General features: G+C 47.3%; 1 protein-coding gene across 3 annotated transcripts in view; it reads left to right on the top strand.

The window, feature by feature from the left end:
* The window catches only part of elmod1 (ELMO/CED-12 domain containing 1), a 118,051-nt gene extending 95,264 nt beyond the window's left edge, over positions 1–22,787 (top strand). For all 3 annotated transcript variants that reach the window (XM_085999082.1, XM_085999084.1, XM_085999083.1), the window contains 3 exons: positions 400–450; positions 11,084–11,217; positions 20,859–22,787. In XM_085999082.1, coding sequence (XP_085855208.1) covers positions 400–450; positions 11,084–11,217; positions 20,859–21,031 — 358 coding nt within the window. In that variant the 3' untranslated portion in view covers positions 21,032–22,787. The remainder of the gene's footprint in view (positions 1–399; positions 451–11,083; positions 11,218–20,858) is intronic.
* Positions 22,788–27,696: the final 4,909 nt, after the last annotated feature.

Here is a 27,696-nt window from a genome sequence, read left to right on the forward strand (position 1 = left end):
ATCAGCGTTTTTACTTTCAGAACTGAGTATTTCCAGCATTTCTGTTTTTATTTCAGATTTTTCAGTTTTTACTTTTTATCTCTCACCATTATCTTGTCAATGATAATTTTAATATTCACATGAACTCTCTGCTTTAAAAGCATTAGACAAATTTAATAAGCAAAATAAAATGACACCTATTATAAGGACCGATTTACTTACTGCCTGGTATATGTAGTCTAGGATGCAGACAAGACCTATGAAATATATTCAGTTTGGAAAGTGTACAGATGTTTGTGACTAAAATGTAATTGTTTGCCATGTGTTTAGAGTAATAAATACAGTGCAAATTGACTTTAAATGAACAAAAGGACATTGGTCTGGGAAAATTAATTTATGTTAAGTTTATTTTTTAAACAGCAAAATGAATACAAAAGAATGGGCAAAGAAAAAGTTTGATCAGGCAATTGGGTGAGTATTTCACTTGTATGATCTCGTGGGAAAGAAGATTAACAAATTAACTGATAAATTGTTGCATGCATAATTATTAATCCTTCTTCTGTTCAAAACATTTACTTGAGAAAACACCATCTGTTGAGAAAGGATGATAAATGTGTGGAACAATTTTACTTTATAACTTGCAAAATTAGATTTTGCATAGAAATTCATTCTAAGATAAGCTTAATATGGAGATTGAAGCCTGCTAGTGTATTGAGTTAGTGCACAACTAGCATGCTGCATAGTGGACTTGTAAGACCCTATTTTAAAATGGAGCAGACTCCATAGTTCCTGGCCACAGATAGTACTGTCCAGGGCTAAGCTGAACTAAGGTAAAGCTTTTGGCCTAGAAATTCAGTTGTTTGCGCCAGCCGCTTGTTGTGTCGGTACCTTTCTACCTAGACACAATTTAGGACTCAGAACTCAGAGATTCAAACATGAAGTGCTTTATTGGAAGGAAAGGAAGTTCTGGCAAGTTCTGAACAAAGAGAGCTAAAACTTAACAGAGAACACCCAACCATTTATCTCCTGTGACAGCGCCACCACAGGTGGGAGGAGAACACACAATACATAACATTTCCTCCCCTCTTAAATGGAAGGTCCACATTATTCCTCAACAGTTAAGTTACTTTCAATGCACTCAACGAACCTAGGGTAGAGGTAGACTGCCTCAAACCCTGACTTTACCCTGAGGTTTATTCTGCCCCAGTCTTGTGGGTAAGTCACTAAGCCTACAGATCCAAGCGTCTTGGAGGCCGCCGCTCTCTGACAGGACACCGGCGGTCATTGCTGGCTTCCACAGCAGTAGGCATTGACACAGGCCTGGATGGAGAAGGTGCCTGTGTCAGTTGAAAATCAGGAGTTTGCACAGGTGGAACAGTCTCTTTGACTTCCTGTGTTGGAGAAGAGCACTGTGGCAAAGGATGCTGGTTTGTGGTATCATCCGGAAACAGTTCAGGCCATTGGAGCCTCTGTGGCTGTCTCTGCTCCTAGCAACAGTTGATCTGTGTGTCTTCTCCAGACGATGTCCTCAGCAGTCTCAACTGTGTAAGACACAGGGCCCGTCTGCGCGATCACCGTAGCAGGAACGCATTTCGGTCCAGTTTTGTAGTTTCGAGCTAGGACGTGCTCTCCCGGATGAAACCGTCTCTCCTTGGCTCTTTTCTCTCTCTTTTCAACTTGAGCTTGTTGTTGACGATGGACAACCTGTTCTGCCCTTGGAGGTTTGAGTAAGTCAAAACTTGTCCGCAACTGCCTCTTCATCATGAGCGAAGCGGGGGAAGTTTTGGTTGTGGCATGCGGCTCGTTCCTGTAGGACAACAGGAAGCTGTTCAGACGTTGGTGGATTGAGCCCTGACCTTGCGATGCCTTCAAGGCGTGCTTCAAAGTTTGCACAAACCTTTCTGCCTGGCCGTTAGTAGAGGGATGATAGGGCGCAGACCTGATGTGTTGGACACCATTCACATGCAAGAAGGTTGCATACTCCTGTGATACAAATTGTGGACCGTTGTCACTTACGAGTTGTTCTGGTGAGCCATAATGGCTGAACATCTCACCAAGTTTCTCAATTGTTTTCTCTGCTGTGGTAGACCTCATCACAGCGAACTCCGGCCACTTGCTACGAGCGTCCACAACCACCATAAACATCTTCCCTTCGAAAGGACCGGCGAAGTCCACATGTACTCGCTGCCACACTTCTGCAGGCCAATCCCAGGGGTGTAGGGTTGCCAGCTGTGGAACATTCCGGACCCTTTGACATGGGGAACATGTTTTGGCTTTCTCCTCAATATTCCCATCGAGACCTGGCCACCAGAAGTAGCTTCTTGCCATTTCCTTCATCCGAACCATCCCACTGTGGCCTGTATGAAGTTGTTGCAGTATAGGTTCCCTCAGAGGTGGCGGATTGATGACACGGCGTCCCCAAAGAAGACAACCTGCCTGGATGGAGAGCTCATTTCTTTTTGAAACGTAAGGTTTCAAACTAGGAGAATCTCCTATTGCTCTCCCTCGAATGACATCGTCCATTACCTCAGACAGGACTGGATCGTTGCTGGTGTACCTTCGCACCTGAACTGCAGTGACAGGTGCTCCCTCCACTTGTCTAAAGTAGAAGATGTCTATCTGACGAGGCTCCGGGGGAGTAACAGGCAAGGGTAGCCTCGAGAGAGCGTCTGCGTTGCCGTGCAAGTCTGATCTGCGATATTTGATGTCATATGTGTGTCCTGACAACAGTAAAGCCCGCCTTTGCATCCTGCTTGCAGCGAGAGACGGAATTCCGGTGTGGGGCCCGAAGATTGAAGTCAATGGACGGTGGTCCGTCAGGAGTGTGAACCTTCTCCCAAATAGGTACTGATGAAATTTTCGAATTCCAAAAACGATTCCCAAGGCCTCGCGCTTGATCTGCGCATAGTTACTCTCGGCCTTGTTCAAGGTGCGTGATGCGAAGGCGATAGGTTTCTCTTCACCCGAAGGCATGATGTGGGATATGACTGCTCCCACACCATATGGTGATGCATCACATGCTAGCTGCACGGGTAGCTTTGGGTCGAAGTGTGTCAGGACCTCCGAATTCAGCAATGCTTTCTTTGCTTGGGCGAAAGCTTCGTTGCACAGTTCAGTCCATTTCCATGTTTTGCCTTGACATAGCAACTGATGTAACGGCTTCAGCAATGTTGCTAAGTCTGGAATAAACTTCCCATAATAGTTAAGTAGCCCCAGAAATGAACGTAACTGGCTCACATTCTGGGGTGCTGGGGCCTCCACGATCGCCTTGACCTTTGGCGGCGCCTTATGCAGGCCAGTAGCGTCAATCACATGCCCCAGGTACTCAACTGAAGACTGAAAGAATTCACATTTGTCTTTACGAACTCTGAGTCCGTACTCTTTCAGTCATTGTAGTGTCGCATCCAAGTTCAGAAGATGATCCTCCTCATTTGTCCCAGTGACAAGGATGTTGTCCAGGTAGCACTGGACTCCTGGCAGTCCACTCAAAATCTGATCCATTGCCCTTTGGAATAGAGCAGGGGCTGACGTAATTCCAAACGGAAGGCGGCAGTACCTGTATAGCCCCTTGTGTGTCACAATTGTCAGCAGCTCCTTTGATTTGTCATCGACATGCATTTGTAGATAAGCCTGGCATAAGTCTATTTTGCTGAACTTTTGCCCTCCGGCCAGGCCCGTAAAAAGATCATCAATGAGGGGAAGAGGGTACTGTGCCACAGACAGCACCGGGTTAATAGTCACTTTAAAATCCCCGCAGATTCGAACAGATCCATCCTTTTTCAGGACAGGAACAATGGGTGTGGCCCATTTGCTCACGCTCACAGGCTCCAGGACTCCATTCTCGACTAAGGCCTCCAAGTTAGCCTCAACTTTTGGCCTAATTGCATAGGGTACAGGTCGGGCTTTGTGAAACTTCGGCTTGCTGTCAGGTTTAATGTCCAGTCTCACGCTGATCTTTTTCATGCTCCCAAGTTCCCCATTGAAGAGTTCTGCATGTTTGTTTAACACTGCAGTCAGACCTGACTCCCCTTTTGACATCATGCGGACTGCAGGCCAGTCCAGCGTGATTTTCTCTAGCCACGCACGTCCCAGTAGCGATGGGTAATTTCCCTTTACCACATATAGTGGCACTTTTGCAGTTTGTCCGTTCAATTTAACTGTCACCTCAATGACGCCTCTCATGGCCAGAGGTTCGCCGGTATACGTCTTTAGCACAATGTTTGTTGGCTGAAGGGTAAGATGCTTTAGCATTTTGTTGCAGACAGTGTCTGAAACAAGGAACACAGCTGCGCCTCTGTCCACCTCCATCCGCACTGATTGTCCCTCCACCAGTGGTGACACCCAGTAGCCATTTGAACCACCTGCAACTGTCAGTATGTGCACCTCTTCCTCCTCAGAGGTGTCGCTCCCCTCTGTTTTGCTTGTTCCATCATACTGCACTGAATGAACACTCTTTTTCCTCTCTTGTCCAAATACAGACATTTTGCTTCCATGCTTCCCAGCTCTGTCTGTTTTTTTACCTCTACAGGCGCGTTCAATGTGACCCTTTTTGCCACAATTTCGGCATTCCACCAGCAGTCATTAGCGTGATGGCCCGTTTTCCCACAACGGTAACATGTGCCGTTCCGCGCACCTTTAGGCTCCGACGACACCTTGTGAACTCTCCCTGTTGAACTCAACTGGTGAGCCTCCTTTTCCGCCATCTCCATGGAGACACTAACTTCAATGGCCTTTTCAAGAGTAAGGTTGTCCTTAGTAAGAAGGCGCTTCTGTGTGGCTGCATTTTGCAGACCACACACAAGTCTGTCTCTAATGGTGTCATTCAGCACCTCCTTGAACTGGCAGTGTTCCGACAACCTTTTTAAAGCAGCAATAAACATCGTCACTGATTCCCCCTCCTCTTGATTCCGTTTGTGAAATCTAAATCTCTCAGCAATAACCAGAGGTTTTGGTGAAAAATGTGCTCCAAGAATTTCCACTAGTTGCTTATATGTTTTAGTTCCTGGCTTATCTGGCTGCACGAGGCTGCGAAGTAAATTGAAAGTCTTCGGCCCGATTACACTCAAAAAGGTAGGCACGACCTTTTCATTTGCCACAGCATTCGCCAATACAAAATAGTCAAAACGTTCCGTATATGCGCTCCATTGCTCCACATTTTCATCAAAATCAGCGATGTTTCCTAATATAGTAGCCATCTCACGTTTCAAATTAAATTTTCTGTTTACTCACTGCACCCGTAACGTACGCAGATTCATCCGCTCCTCGTTGCCACTTGTTGTGTCGGTACCTTTCTACCTAGACACAATTTAGGACTCAGAACTCAGAGATTCAAACATGAAGTGCTTTATTGGAAGGAAAGGAAGTTCTGGCAAGTTCTGAACAAAGAGAGCTAAAACTTAACAGAGAACACCCAACCATTTATCTCCTGTGACAGCGCCACCACAGGTGGGAGGAGAACACACAATACATAACACCACTAGCGCCTCAGGAGGAGGAGAAGTGGGGTGCTAAGCGGCTAGCGCCCGGGCGCAGCGCGATCTGCGCCTCTCGCGAACTTCAGTTAAGATTTAGCGGCGGCGCAAAACCTTTGCGTGCGCTCAGCTGCGCGCGCAGATACTGACGTCATTTCATGGTGCAACGCCCTTTGTGCGCCCCAAACCGGAAATTCAGTGGCGCCGGCCTATTGTGCGCCTGGCGCCCCTAGCGACTGGTAGAGGGGAACGGTTCCCAGTCGCTGCGGGGCGCGGGGGGCGCTAATTAAAGGGCACTCCTCTTGCAGTATAAATGGCAGCCATTTTACACCACTCCTTCTTTGTGAGAGACGGATCTTTGGAGAGAGACAAAGGCAGAGAGCTTTCTGGTTTGGCTCAACACTCGCACAGGTACTTGTGGCTTCAGGCCACAGCTTTGCACTTGTCTTTAACTTCAGTCATAGCATTGATTGGAAACATAGAATGGGGGCTGCAATGGGTGGAAACGTTGGGCTTCTCCATTGCATTCAAAGGGCTCAGAGACGCCGTGAGAGAGTGCCAGTCATGGCCAGACGGAGAAGGGGCAACAGGCGTCTGCAAAGGAGGCCTTGCCCACCCAGGGTATACCGCCAGCAGTTCTCATATCTGAACATGTCTGAGGAGCAGTGTGTTCGGAGGCTGCGATTCAGAAGGGCGGTGCTCACTGAGATCTGCCACCTGCTTTGCGGAGATCTGCAGCCACAGCTGAGGAGCAGGACATCTCTGTCGGTGGCAGTGAAGGTGACGGTGGCTCTCAACTTCTATGCCACCGGCTCCTTCCAATCCGCTACTGGGGACATTTCCAACATCTCCCAGTTTGCGGTACATTGCTGCATCTGCCAGGTGACCAATGCCCTTTTCAGAAGGAGACGTCAGTTCATCTCCTTCCCCATGACCGTTGACAAGCAGCAACAGCGTGCAATGGGCTTTGCAGCATTAGCGGGCTTCCCCATGGTGCAGGACACCATTGACTGCACGCATGTGGCTTTGCGGGCACCTGTAGAGAATGCCGAGGATTACTGCAACCGGAAGGGCTACCATTCGCTCAACGTGCAGTTGGTGTGTGACCACAGGCAGCTCATCCTAGCTGTCAATGTCCGCTTTCCAGGCAGCAGCCACGATGCCTTCATCCTGCGCCAGACTCCTGTGGCAGACATGTTCGAGGCCCAGCCTCACCCACGAGGATGGCTTCTCGGGGACAAAGGCTATCCTTTGTGCACCTGGCTGATGACCCCGCTCCGTGCGCCCAGCACCCCTGCTGAAGAGGAATACAATGACAGCCACCAAGCAACCAGGAACATCATTGAGCAAACAATCGGCGTGCTGAAGCAACGATTCCGCTGTCTGGATCGTTCCGGAGGAGCCCTACAGTACTCGCCTGAGTGAGTCTCCCATTTCGTTGTCGTATGCTGCACAACCTGGCTATCCGCAGGACTCAGCCACTGCCAGCAGACATTGGAGGACCACCGGAGGAGGAGGAGGACCAGCACAGGAGGGAGGCAGAATGTGCAAGGGCCGCCCGTCGGCGGCTTATTGCAAGTCGGTTCTAGGTCCCCTCTCAGGGAATGGCTTGTGCCAATGGCAGAAGATGAATGTAGCCGCTCCACAAGCCCTCAGCCGAGCAGGGCAACCAGGACTTCCAAAAGAAAGCATGGACAGTGCGATTTAAGAATTTTTTTTACTATGATACCTCTGTGCCCTTCCCACATGACAAACTAATGGAGAGAACCCCCCCCCCCCCCCAAAAACACAAATACACCAGTCTCGGCCTTTACAAGTAAAACAAATAGACCAGTCTCGGCCTTTAAATATGAAACAAATACACCAGTCTCGACCTTTAAATATGAAACAAATACACCAGTCTCGGCTTTTATATATGAAACAAATACACCAGTCTCGGCTTTTATAAGTAAAACAAAACATTTGGCCACACCTTCTACTTTTTCCCCTGCGAGGGTGATCCGTTTCGCTTCCGTGACTGGCCCCTACCCGCCCTCCAGCTCCTCCTCAATGGCACCCCAGTGGCTGCAGCAAGGCTGGGGGAAGGCTGCTGAGGGTCAGATGGTGAGACGGCAGATGCCCTTGGGGGTCGGCCTGGACCAGCTCTGGGCCTGGAGGGGCCGGCTGCTGACTGCTCCAACTCTGCTTGGGCGGCAGCAGTCTGTCCAACAGCTGGTGGCAACTGCAATGGAGGAGTGACAGTGTTGGCTGCAGGAATGCTGCCAACCTGACAGATCACAGGCACTCCCTGGTCGGCTGATACATTGGCACACGCACGGGCCAGCACTGCAGCATGCGCAGCAATCTCTGAGGCACAGACTCCTGGGCTGCTGTGGCACAGCGAGTGCCCCGGCAATGCCTGGCCGATCCAGCGAGTGTGGCAGCAGTTAGTGCCCGTGTGGCCCTGGTCTGTGTCTGCATGACAGCAGCCAGTGAATGCACGGCACGACTGAGCATTGGCTAGAAGCCGCCTGTGAAGCAGCAAAGTCCTGCTGACTCCTAGCCTGTGCTGCCGTGATGTCCTGCAGACTCCTGGCCTGTGCTACCCCGAATTCCTGCACACTCCTTGCCAGTGACTCTATGGAGTCAGGCATCCTTGCCACTGCAGCCATGAGCTCAGTGTGCCTGCGCTCAGCCTGGGCGCCCATTTCCGCTAGGAGCCGCACCACCTCTGCGCTCACCGAAGCAGGACTGGAGGCCGCACTCACCCTCCGGGGAGAAGGCCGCCGAGCTTCCCCACCCCTCCCATGTTGCTGCAGCCCGCTGGTCCCCGGAGCTTCACTATCCTCCGACCCTTCCCCCCCCCCCCCCCCCCCCCCCCGCTCCCCTCCAGGGAAGACGTGTCACCATCATGGGAATGGGCTGCCTCGGCTGAGGGTGTCCCTGATGGGCTGGCTTCCTCTTCCTCCTCCTCTATGTCTGACTCGGACACAGTGCCAGCTTGAGGGGCCGCCTCCTCACCTGGCGAGTCACCATCTGAAAGCAGGGAGGCACAAGAGTTGCTTTAGAGTGAGGACAGGGCGGCAGCGAGGGAGGCATGAGTGCTGCTGTGCACTGCATTGGTTCGATAGTGGCAAAGGATGCTGGTGTGAGGCGCAAGTGGAAAGGGAGAGGTCAAAAAGGTGATGACCTTACCATTGGTGCCCAGAACAGGGTCAGCATCTCCAGTGGCGACAGGGCCACTCAGCCGGCCTGCCATGATCCGCTCCACTTGCTGCTCAAGGTCGCTCAGCTGTTTCAGGTCAGGACGGCCTCCCCCGGTCTGTCGCTGCTGTCTTCTGTTATGCGCCAGCTTGGCCTGCAAGAGAAAGGACCGCCTCTAAGTACAGTGTCAAGCCCTGATCTTGCCCGCACTGCCTCCCATGATCGAATAGCCCTGACTGTGTCTAAAGTCCTGATTGCGCAAGTGCTTTTCATGACAGTCCCATAGCTGCTGGATGAGGGTTGGCCATTAGAGCTTTCAGACCTGTTTGGCCATAAAGTGAGGTGCACATGCAGGGATGAGGAGGATACTGGAAAGGGTACTCACCCTGACAACCCGAGTGAGGTCGTTGAATTTTTTCCGGCACTGGGTTGGTGTCCTGCCAACCACGCTGTTGGACGTGACCCGGTTTGCCACATCCCTCCATGCTTTCCGATATTCGGCGGGCAGCGGCCTCCTGCCACCCTCAGGGAAGAGGATATGGCGCCTGCAGTCCACTGCGCCAACCAGCAGCCTCAGGTCACCCTCGCCGAAGCGCTGCGCTCTCTCCCTGGCCTTCTCCATTCTCCTGGGCGTGGAGCTGTTCCAGAAGCAGTGTTCAGGCCTTGCCTTAGGGCTGCAGTGTGCAGGGCGTGGCAGCCAAGCAACTCCACCCTCCCCCTTTAAGTGCTGACCGGCGCCTGACTGTCTGCCCTCAATGAGCAACTTGCCGCACCTGCGCTGCGCCCGCCTTCGGTGTTTGCGCCCCGGATCGCCGGCTTAGCGCCTAATGATAGTCGTGCATCGCCTGCTTTAGCGCAGCAGCAACCTCTTGGGGCGATGCAACTGAATATCGGCGAAGGTGGCGCTAAGTTGCGCCGGGCGCAAAGGTTAGCGAACGCCATGCTGTAGCGCCCCAAACGTGGCTATACTGAATTTCTAGGCCTTTGTTCTTAAAGAAGAATCGAATGGAAAGATGCACCTCTTCTAGTTAGTTATAGAATGCCATTGGTGGATTTGCTTGCGAGTGAAACAATTTGCAACCGAGCCTTACTAGTGCCATTCTGTAACTAGCACCCAGTTTAGAATTGCATAGGCCCAAAAGCAGTTTGGCCATCCATCCTTTTGGGCATGGTCGGTGGCCCCGCAAGAAAAATGATGGAAAAGTATAATTTTCCCATGTAACAAAAAAAGTAGGAGAAATCAATTTATAAGTATTGGCCTGGGACTATTACTGGTACAAATATTGCTCAGTTGCTTATATTCAAAAAGACTATACCTATTTTGTTAAGACATAATATTGCTGATTTATTTGCCAAATAATGCATTAGTCATTAGTGTACCTTTGTTATTTACAAGCTGTGAATGCCATTCTTAAATAGAATCCTGCTTTGTGACACAGTAGAGAATTTGCTTATTCGGAACAACTCACTGGCAGGAAAAGTAATCCCTTTCTCAAAATGTATTAAGCAAATGGCATTGAAGCTGTATAAGCACACAAGCTAAAGCAACTTAAACAAGCTTGTTTTGATCACTGAAGATGCAGTACTGGTCTTTTGAGCTCATTGCTACTGTATTGGCTATACAGAATATACTGAGTCAGCTGTTAACCATTCTTCATTTCTTCTAATCATTTCAATCTGCTGATCCAGTAATGGAGCATTGTAGTCCAGCGTCAAAACTGTGCCTTTCATTAGGATTTATCATTTTCAGTTTTTAGATTTTTCATTTTTAGAGTTTTATTTAAAAATTTTAATCTGAGAAAAATCTGATGTGGAATTCATTTTTGCAATAAATTCAGCAAAAAACTTTGTTTAGTCTCTTACTAGTAACAATAGTGTAAAGGAAAACTATCTTCTGCTGAATTGTCTATAATCCGATATTTGTACCATTGTTGTCTTTTAGTGATCTATTATCATATTGAACTGCTGGCTTGAATTGGGCTATGAGCAGACATTTTGTATGAAATTACTGTTATATGACATTATTAAGAGATACTCCAGTAACTGACAAAGTAAGGAATGTTGTTCCACTCTGCCTTCTTCATGCACACGCACACACACATGCATGTATATTTTTCTGACCTTTCTTAGGTCCTTGTGGCATGTACAATTCCATCGCCAAGAAGGTAAACCACCTCTTCTAAAGCCTGTCCCAATGGCATTCTACAACAGGCTGCTAGGATGTGTATGATGGTACTTGGGGTCATTTGCCATTCTTTTTTTCCTATTGCCTCCATTAGGTGCATTTCTTTGGCAACCCTACTAAATAGAAACCCACTGTGAGAATGGTTGACTAAATGCTGTATCATTCCAATGCCACACTAACCTGATTTCATTACATTTTTAAATATGCATAAGAATATTCAATTCTTAGATAGTTTTATATTTATTTATTGTTCTCTCGATTACAGGTTTTCCTTTGCTATAGTGGGAATTAATATCACTGACCTTTCATATACTCTGCTACTAAGTGGGGCATTGAAAACCCATTTGTATAATGTTGCCCCTGAAGCACCATCACTTTCTCACTTCCACAAGACCTTCTGTAAGTAGCTTCTAAACATCAAAAGACTCGAATGTCTTTTGTTGAGAGCCATAAATTTGTTGAAATGCAATTCTTTATGGCATAAATGCCTTAATGTGCATGAATGTTACCTGCAAGTTTGGGTGTAAAACTTTTATAATGGTGTGAGTGATATTTTGCTGTTCAGCTGTTGTTTGGAGCTCACAGATATGCAAAATCTGGGAGGCTGTGGCACTTGGCTAATTCTACAATTGAACTATATACATCACTTGCAGAACCAGGGGGCTGGATTTTGCGGGGGATCAGCGGGCACGATTGGTGGTAGGTTGGGTGGGAAAGTTTTTTCCCCCCAGCAGGTCGGGACCCCGCTGTGAACCCGCCGCCACGCGCCTTTACCAAATTTCACGTCTGTCAGCGTTGAGCAGACCCGACACGCAGCAGCAGGGGAGGCAATTAAAATTATTAATGGCTTGTTTACAGCCACTTATCAATGGTATTTTCCCAGCTTTTTGGATTTGATAGGTTGCCCACCGGTTTGCCGCTGTGCCTAGACCTCGTCTATGAAGCTGAGGCGGGAGGTCAGTGGCCGTTGAATCAGCTGATGAGTTGACAGCTTCAAATGTCAAGTCAAAGCTCCCAGCTGATTGAGAAATGTTCCCTTAACCACTAGCTTCTCTAAACTGCATTTCTACTACAGATTCAGGATGCTGCAAGTCTTTACACAAGTCTCCATCCAGTCTGATCTCATTACCTCTCCCACCATTTACAGATCGCTTCTGTCATCTCTACTTCACCTGCCATCTATTCCATCAGCATGGATGCCCTTGAAACTCTCTCACCTTGGTCCTCACAATCCCACCACGATAAGCCCCAACACCAGCATCACCAACAACAACACCAACCTTCTCCGCAATCAACTGATGTTGCACAGGACACAGGGCATCAGCACCCAACCACATTGCTGCCCGGGAGGGCAGGAATGGTCTCACCATGGCCATATTTACTTCACCTGACGCAGTACACCCTGGCTGCCACATGATGCGCCAGGTTGGCACCACCCCACACCAATACCATAAAGCATCCCTACAATGCCCAAGCCATTCCTTTCACACTCATCAGCATTGCGGGGGGTACCATTATGTCTTACCATTCACTGCAACTCATTAAGCCACTTCCAAAGGTGCACACAAATCTGTCCAAGAACGCAAAGTGTTGAAAATAAAGGTTTCAATGTTTGATAACACATTAACAGAAACTTCACATGAACATTGCGTAAAATACCCAAGTGCCTACCCTTGTGTGTTGTTAGTTGGTATGATTGCACTAGGATGAGGGTGAGTGTGAGGGGTGGCTAGTGAAATGGGGAAGTGATAATGTAGATAGAGAGGGATGGGTGGAGGTTGAAGGTAAGTTGGTGTGAGTAAGGATGTGCAGGAGTAGGGTAGGGAAGGCAGAGTGATGGGGCTGTGATGAGAAGCACAGCAGGATGAGGTTGAGTGTGGCTTTGTACTAACGTTTCATGATCTACTGAGATCATTGAAACATTTGCGGCACTGCACCCAGGTCCTCCTGACCACATCCCTGTTTGTACCCTCCTCTGTAATGTGCAACCAGGCTGTGTTGATCTCCTGGTAGGTCTCTTCCGCCCATGGGAAGGGAAGAGGTCCTCCTTGCATGCTGTGACTCGCTCCATAAGCATATGGAGGGAGTCCTGGGAGAGCCTGGGTGCAGCCCTGTACCTCTGTGCAGTGCTTGTCAGTATTTGCAGCACCTCAATGCTGTAGAACACTGACGGCACAAACGTCAAAATAAAGTTGTCCATGGTCCCTTTAAGGAAACTGGCTGATGGCATGTCATCAAATGACGTCACCAGACCCGCTTCCTCTAATTGGCTGGGAAACGCGCTGGGCGGGCTTAACAAGCCCAATCACGGTAAATTAATTTCAGAGGCTGGGATGGGGACAGCAGCGGGGTTGGAACCTGCCACCAACGTCGCCCGCCGAGGTTTGTAAAATCCAGCCCAGGGTTTCTGAACATGCACTAGGATACTAGAAAACTCTGGCTTGCCTTTTTCACCCTATTATAAATTATCCAGGCTTTTCTGTGCTCTAAGCAACCACCAGTATTAAATTTGTGAATCACCTGCCATTATTGCAATTGCTGCAAACTCACCCTCTTGATGTCCCATGTAATATAGTCATAGATAGAGTCATAGAGTTTTACAGCACAGAAAGAGGCCCTTCGGCCCATCGTGTCTGCGCCGCCCATCCATCCCTGTCCAGTCTAATCCCATTTTCCAGGATTTGGTCCATAGCCTTGTATGCAATGGCATTTCAAGTGCTCATCCAAATGCTTCTTGAATGTTGTGAGGGTTCCTGCCTCTACCACCCTTTTAGGCATTGAGTTCCACATTCCAACCACCCTCTGGGTGAAAAAGTTCCTCCTCAAATCCCCTCTAAATCTCCTGCCCCTTACCCTGAATCTATGCCCCCTTGTTATTGACCCCCCTACTAAGGGGAAAAGTTCCTCTTTATCTACCCTATCTATGCCCCTCATCATTTTGTACACCTCAATCAGGTCCCCCCTCAGCCTTCTTTGCTCCAAGGAAAACAACCCCAGCCTGTCCAGCCTCTCTTCATAGCTGAGGCGCTCCATCCCAGGTAACATCCTGGTGAATCTCCTCTGCACCCTCTCCAAAGCAATCACATCCTTCCTATAGTGAGGCGACCAGAACTGCACACAGTACTCCAGCTGTGGCCTCACCAGCGTTTTGTACAGCTCCATCATAACCTCCTTGCTCTTATATTCTATGCCTCGGCTAATGAAGGCAAGTATCCCATATGCCTTTTTAACCACCTTATCTACCTGTTCCGCTGCCTTCAGGGATCTATGTACATGTACACCAAGGTCCCTCTGACCCTCTGTACTTCCTAGGGTCCTACCACTCATCGTGTATTCCCTTGCCTTATTTGTCCGTCCAAAATGCATCACCTCGCACTTTTCAGGGTTAAATTCCATTTGCCACTTTTCCGCCCATCTGACCAACCCGTTTATATCGTCCTGTAGCCTGAGGCTTTCCTCCTCGCAATTTACCACCCCACCAATTTTCGTGTCATCTGCGAACTTACTGATCATACCTTTTACATTCTCATCCAAATCATTTATGTAGATCACAAACAACAAGGGACCCAGCACCGATCCCTGAGGTACCCCACTGGACACAGGCTTCCAGTCACAAAAGCAACCTTCGACCATCACCCTCTGCCTCCTGCCACTCAGCCAGTTTAGGATCCAAGGCACCCTGGATCCCATGGGCCCTTACCTTCTTGACCAGTCTCCTATGCGGGACTTTGTCAAAAGCTTTACTGAAGTCCATGTAAACCACATCCACAGCATTTCCCTCATCCACCCCCCTAGTCACCCCCTCGAAAAATTCAATCAGATTTGTCAGACATGATTTACCCTTGACAAAGCCATGCTGACTATCCCCGATTAATCCTTGCCTCTCCAAGTGGAGACTAATTTTGTCCCTCAGAATTTTTTCCAATAATTTCCCTACCACAGATGTTAGGCTCACTGGCCTGTAATTCCCTGGTTTATCCCTGCTACCCTTCTTGAATAATGGTACTACGTTAGCTGTTCTCCAGTCCTCTGGTACATCCCCTGTGGCCAGAGAGGTTCTGAAAATTTGTGTCAGAGCCCCTGCAATCTCCTCCTTTGCCTCCCACAGCAGCCTGGGATACATCTCGTCCGGGCCTGGGGATTTATCCACTTTTTGGCCTGCTAAAACCGCTAGCACCTCCTCCCTCTCGATGCTAATATGTTCAAGTATGTCACAGCCCCCTTGCCCGATTTCTATGTCTGCATCGTCTTTCTCCATAGTGAACACAGATGCAAAAAATTCATTTAAAACCCCGCCTACATCATCTGGCTCTACACACAGATTGCCACTTTGGTCCCTAATGGGCCCTACCCTTTCCCTGGTTATCCTCTTGCCCTTAATATACTTATAAAACATCTTAGGATTTTCCTTTATTTTGCTCGCCAGTGTTATTTCATGGCCCCTCCTCGCCCTCCTAATTTCTTTTTTAAGTATGCCCCTGCATTTTTTATACTCCTCTAGGGCTTCTTCCGTCTTTAGTCTTTTGTAACTGCCAAAAGCCCCCCTTTTATTTCTAATGCATTTTTGTATATCCCTTGTCATCCAAGGTTCCCTTTGCTTGTTGGTCCCACCCTTGACCTTTACAGGAACATGTTGGCGTTGTACTCTCTCTATTTCCCTTCTGAAAGTCTCCCACTGTTTTGATGCGGATTTTCCTAGAAGTAGCTGCTCCCAGTCCAATTTGGCCAGATCCTGCCTTATCATATTAAAATCGGCCTTCCCCCAATTTAGAACCCTTATTTCCGGGCCGCCTTTGTCTTTTTCCATGACCACCTTAAATCTCACCGAATTGTGGTCACTGTCGCCAAAATGCTCTCCTACTGACACTTCCACCACTTGCCCGGCTACATTCCCCAGAATTAGGTCCAGTACCGCCCCCTCTCTTGTAGGACTTTCTACATGTTGGCTCAAAAAGCTCTCCTGGATGCACTTTAAGAATTCTGCACCCTCTAAGCCTTTCACACTCTGACTATCCCAATTTATATTGGGGAAGTTGAAATCCCCCACTATTATTACCCTATTATTTTCACACTTTTCTGAGATTTGCCTACATATCTGTTCCTCTATCTCCCCCTGACTGTTTGGGGGCCTATAGTACACTCCCAGCAAAGTGCTTGCCCCCTTTTTGTTTTTAAGTTCTACCCATAAGGCCTCATTAGAGGAACCCGCTAATATATCATCCCTCCTTACAGCAGTAATTGACTCCTTAATTAATATTGCAACACCCCCTCCCCTTTTACACCCCCCTCTGTCTCGCCTGAAGATTCTATACCCCGGAATATTGAGCTGCCAGTCCTGACCCTCCCTCAACCATGTCTCCGTGATAGCAACAATATCGTACTCCCATGTGTTCAACAACAACTTCAGTTCATCCACCTTATTTGCAAGACTCCTTGCATTAAAATAAATGCCTTCCAGCCCTGCCATATTCTCTTTTGCCTTCACATATTTGCTTTGCCTTCCCAGCTGACTTGTTTCTCCCTCTGTATTTGGCTGTAAATCACCCCCTACTATAGCTCCACTCTGTACCCCATCCCCCTGCCAAGGGCAGCACGGTGGCATAGTGGTTAGCACTGTTGCCTCACAGCACCAGAGACCCGGGTTCAAATCCAGCCTCGGGCGACTGTCTGTGTGGAGTTTGCACATTCTCCCCGTGTTTGCGTGGGTTTTCTCCGGGTGCTCCGGTTTCCTCCCACAGTCCAAAGATGTGCGGGTTAGGTTGATTGGCTATGATAAATTGACCCTTTGTGTTAGGGGGTTAAATACGTGGGGTTACAGGGATAGGGTGGGATATGTGTTGGCGTAGGGGTTACGGGGATCGGGTGGGATATGTGTCGGTGCAGGCTCGATGGGCCGAAATGGCCTCTATCTGCACTGTGGGGTTTCTGTGATTCTGTGATTCTGTGAAACCCCCCCCAGCAGTGCTAGCAAACCTCCCCGCAAGGATATTGGTTCCCCTCTGGTTCAGGTGTAAACCGTCCGACTTGTACAAGTCCCACCTTTCCCAGAAGCAGACCCAGTGATCCAGGAAACTAAAGCCCTCCCCCCTGCACCATCCCTTTAGCCACGCATTCATCTGTTCTATCTTCCTATTCCTATACTTACTAGCACGTGGCACCGGGAGTAATCCAGAGATTACAACCCTTGAGGTCCTGCTCTTTAATCCTTCACCTAGCTCCCTAAATTCTTGCTGCAGGACCTCATCCCTCTTTTTACCTATGTCGTTGGTACCAATGTGGTCCACGACCACTGGCTGTTCACCCTCCCCCTCCAGAATGCCCTGCAGCCGCTCAGTGACATCCTTGACCCTGGCACCAGGGAGGCAACAAACCATCCTGGATTCACGTCTACGGCCACAGAAACGCCTATCTGTTCCCCTTACTATAGAATCCCCTACCACTATTGCTCTCCCACTCTTTTTCCCCCCTTCCTGGGCAGCAGGAGCACCGCCAGTGCCAGGAAGTTGGCTGCTGCTGCCTTCCCCTGGTGAGTCATCCCCCTCAACAGTATCCAAAGCGGTATACTTGTTTGAAAGGGGGATGTCCGCAGGGGTTCCCTGCACTACCTGCCTTCCTTTGTTGCTCCGCCTGATGGTCACCCCCTGTGCTGCCCTACCCTGAGGCGTGAACAACTCGCTAAACGTGCTATCCACGAGCCTCTCAGCATCGCGTATGCTCCAAAATTCATCCACCCGCAGCTCGAGCGCCACAATGCGGTCTACAAGTAGCTGCAGCTGGATGCATTTCCCGCACACATGGTCGCCAGGGACACTGGCAGCGTCCCTGATTTCCCACATAGAGCAGGAGGAGCAGAACACGGGTCTGAGCTGTCCTGCCATGACTTACTCCTTTAATTAATCTAAAAAATTTATTCAATACCCCAGTTACAGATATACTCTAGGGCGCTTTATTTACCAACTGTCCTCACTACAACACAGAGCCCCTAGAAATTTAACACCACAGAAGTCAAGCTTGTAATGAAAAGAGAGAAATACTCACCAACCAATCACTTACCTGCTCCCTGGTGACGTCACACCCCGATTACTTTTTACCTCTCTGCAACTACCGAGCTCGCAGACTGGAGTTTGGTATGCCTCTCCTGGCCTCGCTGCCGCCTTTTGTACCTCGCCGCCGAGTCTCCCTCAGGTCCCGCCTCTCGCTGCCTGCCGCCGCTGCTCTGAGGCCTCTCCTGGCCCCGCTGCCGCCTTTTGTACCTCGCCGCCGAGTCTCCCTCAGGTCCCGCCTCTCGCTGCCTGCCGCCGCCGCTGCTCTGAGGCCTCTCCTGGCCTCGCTGCCGCTTTTTATCGCCGCCGAGTCTCCCTCAGGTCCCGCCTCTCGCTGCCTGCCGCCGCTGCTCTGAGGCCTCTCCTGGCCTCGCTGCTTTTTATCGCTGCCAAGTCCCTTCGTAGATTGGAAGCTTAGTAAGTTAGCATGCTTTCCTTTTATAGAAACATAGAAGATAGGAGCAGAAGTAGGCCATTTGGCCCCTCGAGCCTGCTCCGCCATTCAATGCAATCACGGCTGATCATCCAAATTCAGTACCCGGTCCCTGCTTTCTCCCCATACCCCTTGATCCCTTTAGCCTTAAGAAATATATCCAACTCCTTCTTGAATATATTTAATGAACTGGCCTCCACCGCCTTCTGTGGTAGAGTTCCACAGGTTCACCACTCTCTGCGTGAAGAAATTCCTCCTAATTTCTGTCCTAAATGGCTTACCCTTTATCCTTAGACTGTGTCCCCTGGTTCTGGACTCCTCGACCATCGGGAACATCCTTCCTGCATCTAGTCTGTCCAGTCCTGTCAGAACTTTATAAGTTTCAATGAGATCACCCCTCATTCTTCTAAACTCCAGCGAGTACAAGCCCAGTCGACCCAATCTCTCCTCATATGTCATTCCTGCCATCCCAGGTATCAGCCTGGTGAATCTTCGCTGAACCTCTTCCGTGGCAAAAACATCCTTCCTCAGATAAGGCGACCAAAACTGCACACAATACTCAAGATGTGGTCTCACCAAGGCCCTGTACAACTGCAGCAAGACATCCTTGTTCCTGTACTCAAACCCTCTCGCTACGAAGGCCAACATACCATTTGCCTTCTTAACCGCCTGCTGCACCTGCATGCTTACCTTCAGCGACTGGTGCACAAGGACACCCAGGTCTCGTTGCACTTCCCCTTCTCCCAATCTATTGCCATTCAGATAATAATCTGCCTTCCTGTTTTTGCCACCAAAGTGGACAACCTCACATTTATCCACGTTGTATTGCATCTACCATGTTTCTGCCCAATCACCCAACATGTCCAAATCATCCTGGAGTTTCTCGACATCCTCCTCACAGCACACACGCCCACCCAGCTTTGTGTCGTCTGCAAATTTGGAGATATTACATCTAGTTCCCTTGTCTAGATCATTAATATATATTGTGAATAGCTGGAGTCCAAGGACCGATCCCTGCGGTACCCCACTAGTCACTGCCTGCCACTCTGAAAAGGACCCGTTTATTCCAACTCTTTGCTTTGTCTGCCAACCAGTTCTCTATCCAAGTCAATACCTTGCCCCCAATCCCATGTGCCTTAACTTTACATGCGAATTTCTTATGCGGGACCTTATCGAAGGCCTTCTGAAAGTCCAGATACACCACATCCACTGGTTCTCCCTTATCTATTTTACCAGTTACATCCTCAAAAAATTCCAGTAGATTAGTCAAGCACGATTTACCTTTTGTAAATCCATGTTGACTTTGTCCGATCCTGTCACTGTTTTCCAAGTGCTCTGCTATTACATCTTTTAAATGGACTCTAGCAATTTCCCCACTACCGATGTCAGGCTTACCGGTCTGTAATTCCCCGTTTTCTCTCTCCCACCTTTTTTGAATAGTGGGGTAGCATTAGCTACCCTCCAATCCATGGGTACTGTTCCAGATTCCATCGAATGTTGGAAAATGATCAGCAATGCATCTACTATTTCTAGGGCCACTTCCTTAAGTACCCTAGGATGTAGATTATCAGGCCCTGGGGATTTATCGGCCTTCAATTTCCCTAACACCATTTCCCTACAAATACTGATTTCTTTCAGTTCCTCCCTTTCATCAGATCCTATGTTCCCCGGCATCTTTGAAGGTTATTTGTGTCCTCCTTTGTGAAGACAGAACCAAAATATGTATTTAGTTGGTCTGCCATTTCTTTGTTCCCCATTATAAATTCCCCTGATTCTGACTGCAAGGGACCTATGCTTGACTTCACCAATCTTTTTCTCTTCACACATCTATAAAAGCTTTTACAGTCAGTTTTTATGTTCCCTGCAAGCCTACTCTCATATTCTATTTTCCCCTTCTTAATTAATCCCTTTGTCCTCCTTTGTTGAATCCTGAATTGCTCCCAATCCTCAGGATTATTGCTTTTCCTGGCCAATTTATATGTCCTCTCCTTGGATCTTATGCTATCCTTAATTTCCCTTGTTAGCCACGGTTGAGTCACCTTTTTTGTTTTATTTTTGTGCCAAACTGGGATGAACATTTTCTGTAGTTCATCCATGCGGTCTTTGAATGTTTGCCATTGCCTATCCACCGTCAACCCTTTGAGTGACATTCCCCAATCAATCCTACCCAACTCGCACCTCAGACCATCGTAGTTCCCTTTATTTAAATTTAGGTCCCTAGTCTGAGTCAACTACTTCATTCTCCATCTTAATGAAAGAATTTGATCATATTATGATCGCTCCGACCCAAGGGGCCTCGTACAACAAGATTGCTAATTAATCCTTTCTCGTTACATAATACCCAGTCTAAGATGGCCTGATCTCTGGTTGGTTCCTTGACATATTGGTCCAGGAAACCATCCCGTAAACACTCCAGGAATTCCTCCTCCACAGTATTTTTAGGATCTAAGTACTTGAACTAATGAAACTGAATTGTAATAAAATTGCTTTGTTTGTTGATCTTTACACATTTTTCCTGTAAGAAGAAATGTTAAAAAAAAAAATTGTCCCTGTGTTCTATACAGGCTACCTGATGCATGAGTTTCACAAATTCTGGATTGAAGAGGATCCTCTTGACATAATGGAATTTAATCGTGTTCGAGAAAAGTTCCACAAGCAGATTATAAAGCAGCTTCAGAACCCAGACATGACCCTGTGTCCCCATTTTGCAGCCTCAGAGAGTCTAATGAATCTGTAAATCTTCATCTTGCCATAAGCCACATCACTGCCTCACCTCTGTACTTGTGTGTGAACTGATTTTAAGAAACTGAAGTTAAATCACAGCCTTGATCACAACCAGCATATTTGATGACCATGGTGACTGTATGCATGCTTTGTTTTAGTTCCCCATTTGGTGCAGTAAAAAGGACTACACATGCTATACATTCACATGAACACTGAAGGCATTCTCCATAAACACTTGCTCATATTGTGGCAGCATGGAGTGTTACATTCTAATCAATTGAAGAGACTTTTTTTTTAATGTTCCATACATCAGCACTGATAAGCTGCACTTCTCTTGTTGTGCTTTGTAATGCTGTAGTCTGTAGTTCTGTAAAGTCCTTTAGTTTAAAAGTTTTATCATGACCGTAACAAAATTACAGACATTACTTACTATGGAAGAATGTATTTCAATCAACGGAATAGAGCATTTGCATAACCATACACATTTTATGGGATTAAACTATATATTTGGTAATTTTAACATCCCAATAAATATGGGTGCCTAAGTGTACTAAATAATTGTACTTTGGGTTTAATTGTAGATTAGATAGAGAAAATATCTTCTGTTTTGACAGATTTGTTTTGAAAGTTCTGTGGCAAATAGTTTGTCTAGTCTGTCATATGTCCAGAGGATTATGTGTTCGCAGTGTAAATTGTATTCTACAGTTTGACATTGATTGACATTAATCTTACTCATTGATATGTAGAATAAAAGTTATTGGGCATACAAGTGTGCAGTAGAGTGCACACATTTGACATTTGGCTTGAAGTGCATTCCAGCTGGTATATGGGAAATTTTGTGATTCATCACACCAGTGCCATATCTAATCTGCAAACCTGATGTCTGGTTGCAGAATGGATAAAAAATAAATTTTTAGCATTGTTATTCCTTACCATGACATATATATATATATACAAAAATATAGGTTGCTGTTTAAAAAGCAATAGTTGGGAAAACCTGTAGTTAAAACATTGTAGTTTATGAAGTTCCTTAAAGGGGCATCACCTACATGAAAATGTGTTTATTTATGAAAACATGATATAAAAGCATACATCATGTTCAAATGCATCAGCATGTCACTTGTGCATATATTAAAAATGATGCATGGCTTTTCTTCCTCACCAAACAAACTTTTTTAATTAAGGTGATGGCCCTCAAATTGCCTACAGCTTTGTTTTTAAGCAGCCTGTATACTCATCATTTTGCCCTCTTATCTTCATTGATCATAATACAAAATGTTTTACTGAAACAAAGTATCAGATTCTTAATGTAATGCTCATGATTGTATTATTCTTTGCTTCGCTCTCCCCCCAAAAAATGTTGAAGTATAAGATTTTACTGGAGCATACAAATGTATTAAAATCCAGTAGGATTTCAATGTAATCATTGACTCCTCCAGATTTTGTTTAAAAAAATCTGTATGTTTTGGAATTGTGATTTTTTTTTTTTAAGTTGCCCTACAGAATATTAGTACGGGCCAGTGTATTAATATTGTATGTGTATGGTTAGAGTATTAATTTCATATTAGTAAGGGACAGAACATTCATTTTGTTTTTTACCAATTATCTCATCAAATTTCTTTAATCTGCAATCAATGAATTTCAGAACTTTTGCATGTCTGCTGTTTTTAATTATCTAAATTTATATCTGTCTCTCCTCTGCCATTAGTAAAACATCTAAAGGGAAGGCTTTCTAAACTTGCCATTTGTAATAAATGTTGAATAAGAAATTTGCTCCATAATGTTTCTGTTTCTCTTAGATGTTTAATTTGTTAGACGTGCACTTTAAGTACTTATTGCTGTTTTTACTAAATATGCACATTGATTTAGTACCGAGAAAACCTAGTTCTATCTTTGATACAAAAAGGAGAAACAGCAGTGTTGCAGCAAAGATGATATGTATTAGGACAGAGCTACAGCAGATAAGATATTATCCACTCTTTCTCTAGTTTCAGAATAAAGTTGCGAATATTGGTATCATTTTAGAATTGAGATTAAGAAATGACTGAGGAGGTATTCTGAAAGAAACTATTCTTGCATAAATTTCTTGTAAAATTGCACTTTACACATTGCAGTAATTGTTTTAGCTGGTTCGTTCTTCATGTCACATGTATTAATTCCTTTTTATGACTAAGCACATTAGACTGGAAAACATACAGAAATGCAATCAGTAAAATATTCATTCTAGTTTATATTGAGATCTAGAAACAAACTTTTTTTTTAAGCTTCCATGTTCTTGAATTTGGTATTAAAGCTTATTTAATTGTTTTCAGGCATATCTGTCTCTTAACAGTACAGCTGCAGAAAAAGGGAAAGAATAGAAGGAAGGCATTAAGCCAGAAAGGGAGAATTGGGAAACTGGAAGAAGGAAAGTGAGTAAGAAAATTAAAAGCTAAAATAGTAAATAGGCAAAACCAACAGTATAATTTTAACCTAACGCATCGGCAGCGGCTGGAGGCGGAGCAGAGCGGCAGAGCGACTACAAGAGGCCCCAGAGGCTCAGGTAGGCCTCAGTGCGGCAGCGGCGGGAGGCGGAGCGGAGCGGCAGAGCGACTACAAGAGGCCCCAGAGGCTCAGGTAGGCCTCAGTGCGGCAGCAGCGGGAGGCGGAGCAGAGCGGCAGAGCGACTACCAGAGGCTCAGGTAGGCCTCAGTGCGGCAGCGGCTGGAGGCGGAGCAGAGCGGCAGAGCGACTACAAGAGGCCCCAGAGGCTCAGGTAGGCCTCAGTGCGGCAGCAGCAGGAGGCGGAGCGGAGCGGCAGAGCGACTACCAGAGGCTCAGGTAGGCCTCAGTGCGGCAGCGGCTGGAGGCGGAGCAGAGCGGCAGAGCGACTACAAGAGGCCCCAGAGGCTCAGGTAGGCCTCAGTGCGGCGGAAGGCGGAGCGGAGCAGCAGAGCGACTACAAGAGGCCCCAGAGGAGCGGAGCGGCAGAGCGACTACAAGAGGCCCCAGAGGCTCAGGTAGGCCTCAGTGCGGCAGCGGCGGGAGGCGGAGCGGAGCGGCAGAGCGACTACCAGAGGCTCAGGTAGGCCTCAGTGCGGCAGCGGCTGGAGGCGGAGCAGAGCGGCAGAGCGACTACAAGAGGCCCCAGAGGCTCAGGTAGGCCTCAGTGCGGCAGCAGCAGGAGGCGGAGCGGAGCGGCAGAGCGACTACCAGAGGCTCAGGTAGGCCTCAGTGCGGCAGCGGCTGGAGGCGGAGCAGAGCGGCAGAGCGACTACAAGAGGCCCCAGAGGCTCAGGTAGGCCTCAGTGCGGCAGCGGCGGAAGGCGGAGCGGAGCAGCAGAGCGACTACAAGAGGCCCCAGAGGAGCGGAGCGGCAGAGCGACTACAAGAGGCCCCAGAGGCTCAGGTAGGCCTCAGTGCGGCAGCGGCGGGAGGCGGGGCAGAGCGACTACAAAAGGCCCCAGAGGCTCAGGTAGGCGTACCAATCTCCAATCTCAGGCAAGGAGAGAGGTAAAAAGTATTGGAGGTGTGACATCACCACAAAACAGGTAGGTGATTGGTTGGAGTATTTCTCTCGTTTTAAAACTTTAAGTCTGTGGTTTATAGTTTAAGGTTGCTGTGGTGTAGCGGGAACAGTTTGTAAACCAGGGCCCTTAAATATATCATTTAACTGTAGTGAAACTGGTGGGATTCATTTAATTTTAATTAATTAGTTAAAGGGTAAATCATGACAGGACAGCCCAGCCCCGTAGTGTGCTCCTCCTGCTCTATGTGGGAAATCAGGGATGCTTCCTGCGTCCCTGACGACCATGTGTGCGGGAAGTGTGTCCAGCTGCAGCTACTGACAGACCGCATTGCGGCACTGGAGCTGCGGATGGATTCATTTTGGAGCATTCGCGATGCTGAGGACGTCGTGAATATCACATATAGCGAGTTGGTCACAGCGCAGGTAAAGGGTGTACAGGCAGGAAGGGAATGGGTGACCAGCAGGCAGAGTAAGAGGCGCTGGCAGGTAGTGCAGGAATCCCCTGCGGCCATCCCCCTCTCCAACAGATATACCACTTTGAATACTGTTTGGGGGGATGACTCATCAGGGGAAGGTAGCAGCAGCCAACTTCCTGGCACCATGGGTGGCTCTGCTGCACAGGCTGGGAGGAAAAAGAGTGGAAGAGCTATAGTGATAGGGGACTCAATTGTAAGATAGGCGTTTTTGCGGCCGCAATGGAGACTCCAGGATGGTGTGTTGCCTCCCTGGTGCAAGGGTCAAGGACGTCTCGGAGCGGCTGCAGAACATTTTGGAGGGGGAGGGTGAACAGCCAGTTGTCGTGGTGCACATAGGCACCAACGATATAGGTAAAAAAACGGGATGAGGTCCTAAAAGCAGAATATAGGGAGTTAGGAGGTAAATTAAAAAAATAGGACCTCAAAGGTAGTAATCTCAGGATTGCTACCAGTGCCACGTGCTAGTCAGAGTAGAAATAGGAGGATATTTCAAATGAATACGTGGCTAGAAGAATGGTGCAAGGAGGAGGGATTCAAATTCCTTGGACATTGGAACCAGTTCTGGGAGAGGTGGGACCAGTACAAACGGGACGGTTTGCACCTGGGCAGGGCTGGGACCGATGTCGTAGGGGGAGTGTTTGCTAGTGCTGTTCGGGGGGGTTTAAACTAAAATGGCAGGGGGTTGGGAACCTGAGCATGGAGACAGAGGAAAGGAAAACAGGGATAAAAGCAAAAGATAGGAAGGAGAGAAACAAAAGTGGCAGTCAGAGAAATCAACGGTTTAAATCAAACGTGGCCACAGTAAATAATAATTCTAATAGGTCTAAGAGCGTTAAAAAAACAAGCCTGAAGGCTTTGTGTCTTAATGCGAGGAGCATTTGTAATAAGGTGGACGAATTGGCTGCGCAAATAGAGGTAAACGGATATGATTTGGTTGGGATTACGGAAACGTGGCTCAAGGATGGCCAAGACTGGGAACTCAACATCCAGGGGTATTTGATATTCAGGAAAGATAGGCAAAAAGGAAAGGGAGGTGGGGTAGCATTACTGGTTAAAGAAGGGATTAATACAATTGTAATGAAGGATATTAGCTCTGATGACGTGGAATCTGTATGGGTAGAATTGAGAAATACTAAGGGGAAAAAAACATTAGTGGGAGTGGTATATAGACCTCCAAACAGTAAGGCGGAGGTTGGGGATGGCATTAAAAGGGAAATTAAAGAAGCGTGCAATAAGGGCACAGCAGTCATCATGGGTGACTTTAATCTACATATAGATTGGGCCAACCAAATTAGTAACAATACTGTGGAGGAGGAATTCCTGGACCAATATGTCGAGGAACCAACCAGAGATCAGGCCATCTTAGACTGGGTATTATGTAACGAGAAAGGATTAATTAGCAATCTTGTACGAGGCCCCTTGGGTCGGAGCGATCATAATATGATCGAATTCTTCATTAAGATGGAGAATGAAATAGTCGACTCAGAGACAAGGGTCCTCAATTTAAATAAATGAAACTACGATGGTCTGAGGAGCGAGTTGGGTAGGATTGATTGGGGAATGGCACTCAAAGGGTTGACAGTGGATAGGCAATGGCAAACATTCAAAGACCGAATGGATGAGCTACAGAATTTGTTCATCCCAGTTTGGCATAAAAATAAAACAAAAAAGGTGACTCAACCGTGGCTAACAAGGGAAATTAGGGATAGCATAAGATCCAAGGAGAGGACATATAAATTGGCTAGAAAAAGCAATAATCCTGAGGATTGGGAGCAGTTTAGGAGTCAACAAAGGAGGACAAAGGGATTAATTAAGAAAGGGAAAATAGAATATGAGAGTAAGCTATCAGGGAACATAAAAACTGACACAAAGCTTTTATAGATATGTGAAGAGAAAAAGATTGGTGAAGTCAAGCGTAGGTCCCTTACAGTCAGAATCAGGGGAATTTATAATGGGAAACAAGGAAATGGCAGACCAACTAAATACATACTTTGGTTCTGTCTTCACAAAGGAGGACACAAATAACCTCCCAGAGATGTCGGGGAACATAGGGCCTGATGAAAGGGAGGAACTGAAAGAAATCAGTATTTGTAGGGAAATGGTGTTAGGAAAATTGATGGGACTGAAGGCCGATAAATCCCCAGGGCCTGATGGTCTACATCCCAGGGTACTTAAGGAAGTGGCCCTAGAGATAGTAGATGCATTGCTGGTCATCTTCCAGAACTCGATAGACTCTGGAACGGTACCCATGGATTGGAGGGTAGCTAATGTTACCCCACTATTCAAAAAAGGTGGTAGAGAAAAAGCGGGGAATTATAGACCGGTAAGCCTGACATCGGTAGTGGGGAAAATGCTGGAGTCTATTATAAAAGATGTAATCGCAGAGCACTTGGAAAGCAGTGACAGGATCGGACAAAGTCAACATGGATTTACAAAAGGTAAATCATGCTTGACTAATCTACTGGAATTTTTTGAGGATGTAACTGGTAAAATAGATATGGGAGAACCAGTGGATGTGGTGTATTTGGACTTTCAGAAGGATTTCAATAAGGTCTCACATAAGAGATTAGCATGCAAAATTAAGGCACATGGGATTGGGGGCAAGGTATTGACTTGGATAGAGAACTGGTTGGCGGACAGAAAGCAAAGAGTTAGAATAAACGGGTCGTTTTCCGAGTGGCAGGCAGTGACTAA

The sequence above is a fragment of the Somniosus microcephalus genome, chromosome 10, assembly GCF_052327205.1.
Source record: "Somniosus microcephalus isolate GS21.2 chromosome 10, FLI_Smic_1.0, whole genome shotgun sequence".
In the NCBI taxonomy this organism is placed as follows: domain Eukaryota; kingdom Metazoa; phylum Chordata; class Chondrichthyes; order Squaliformes; family Somniosidae; genus Somniosus; species Somniosus microcephalus.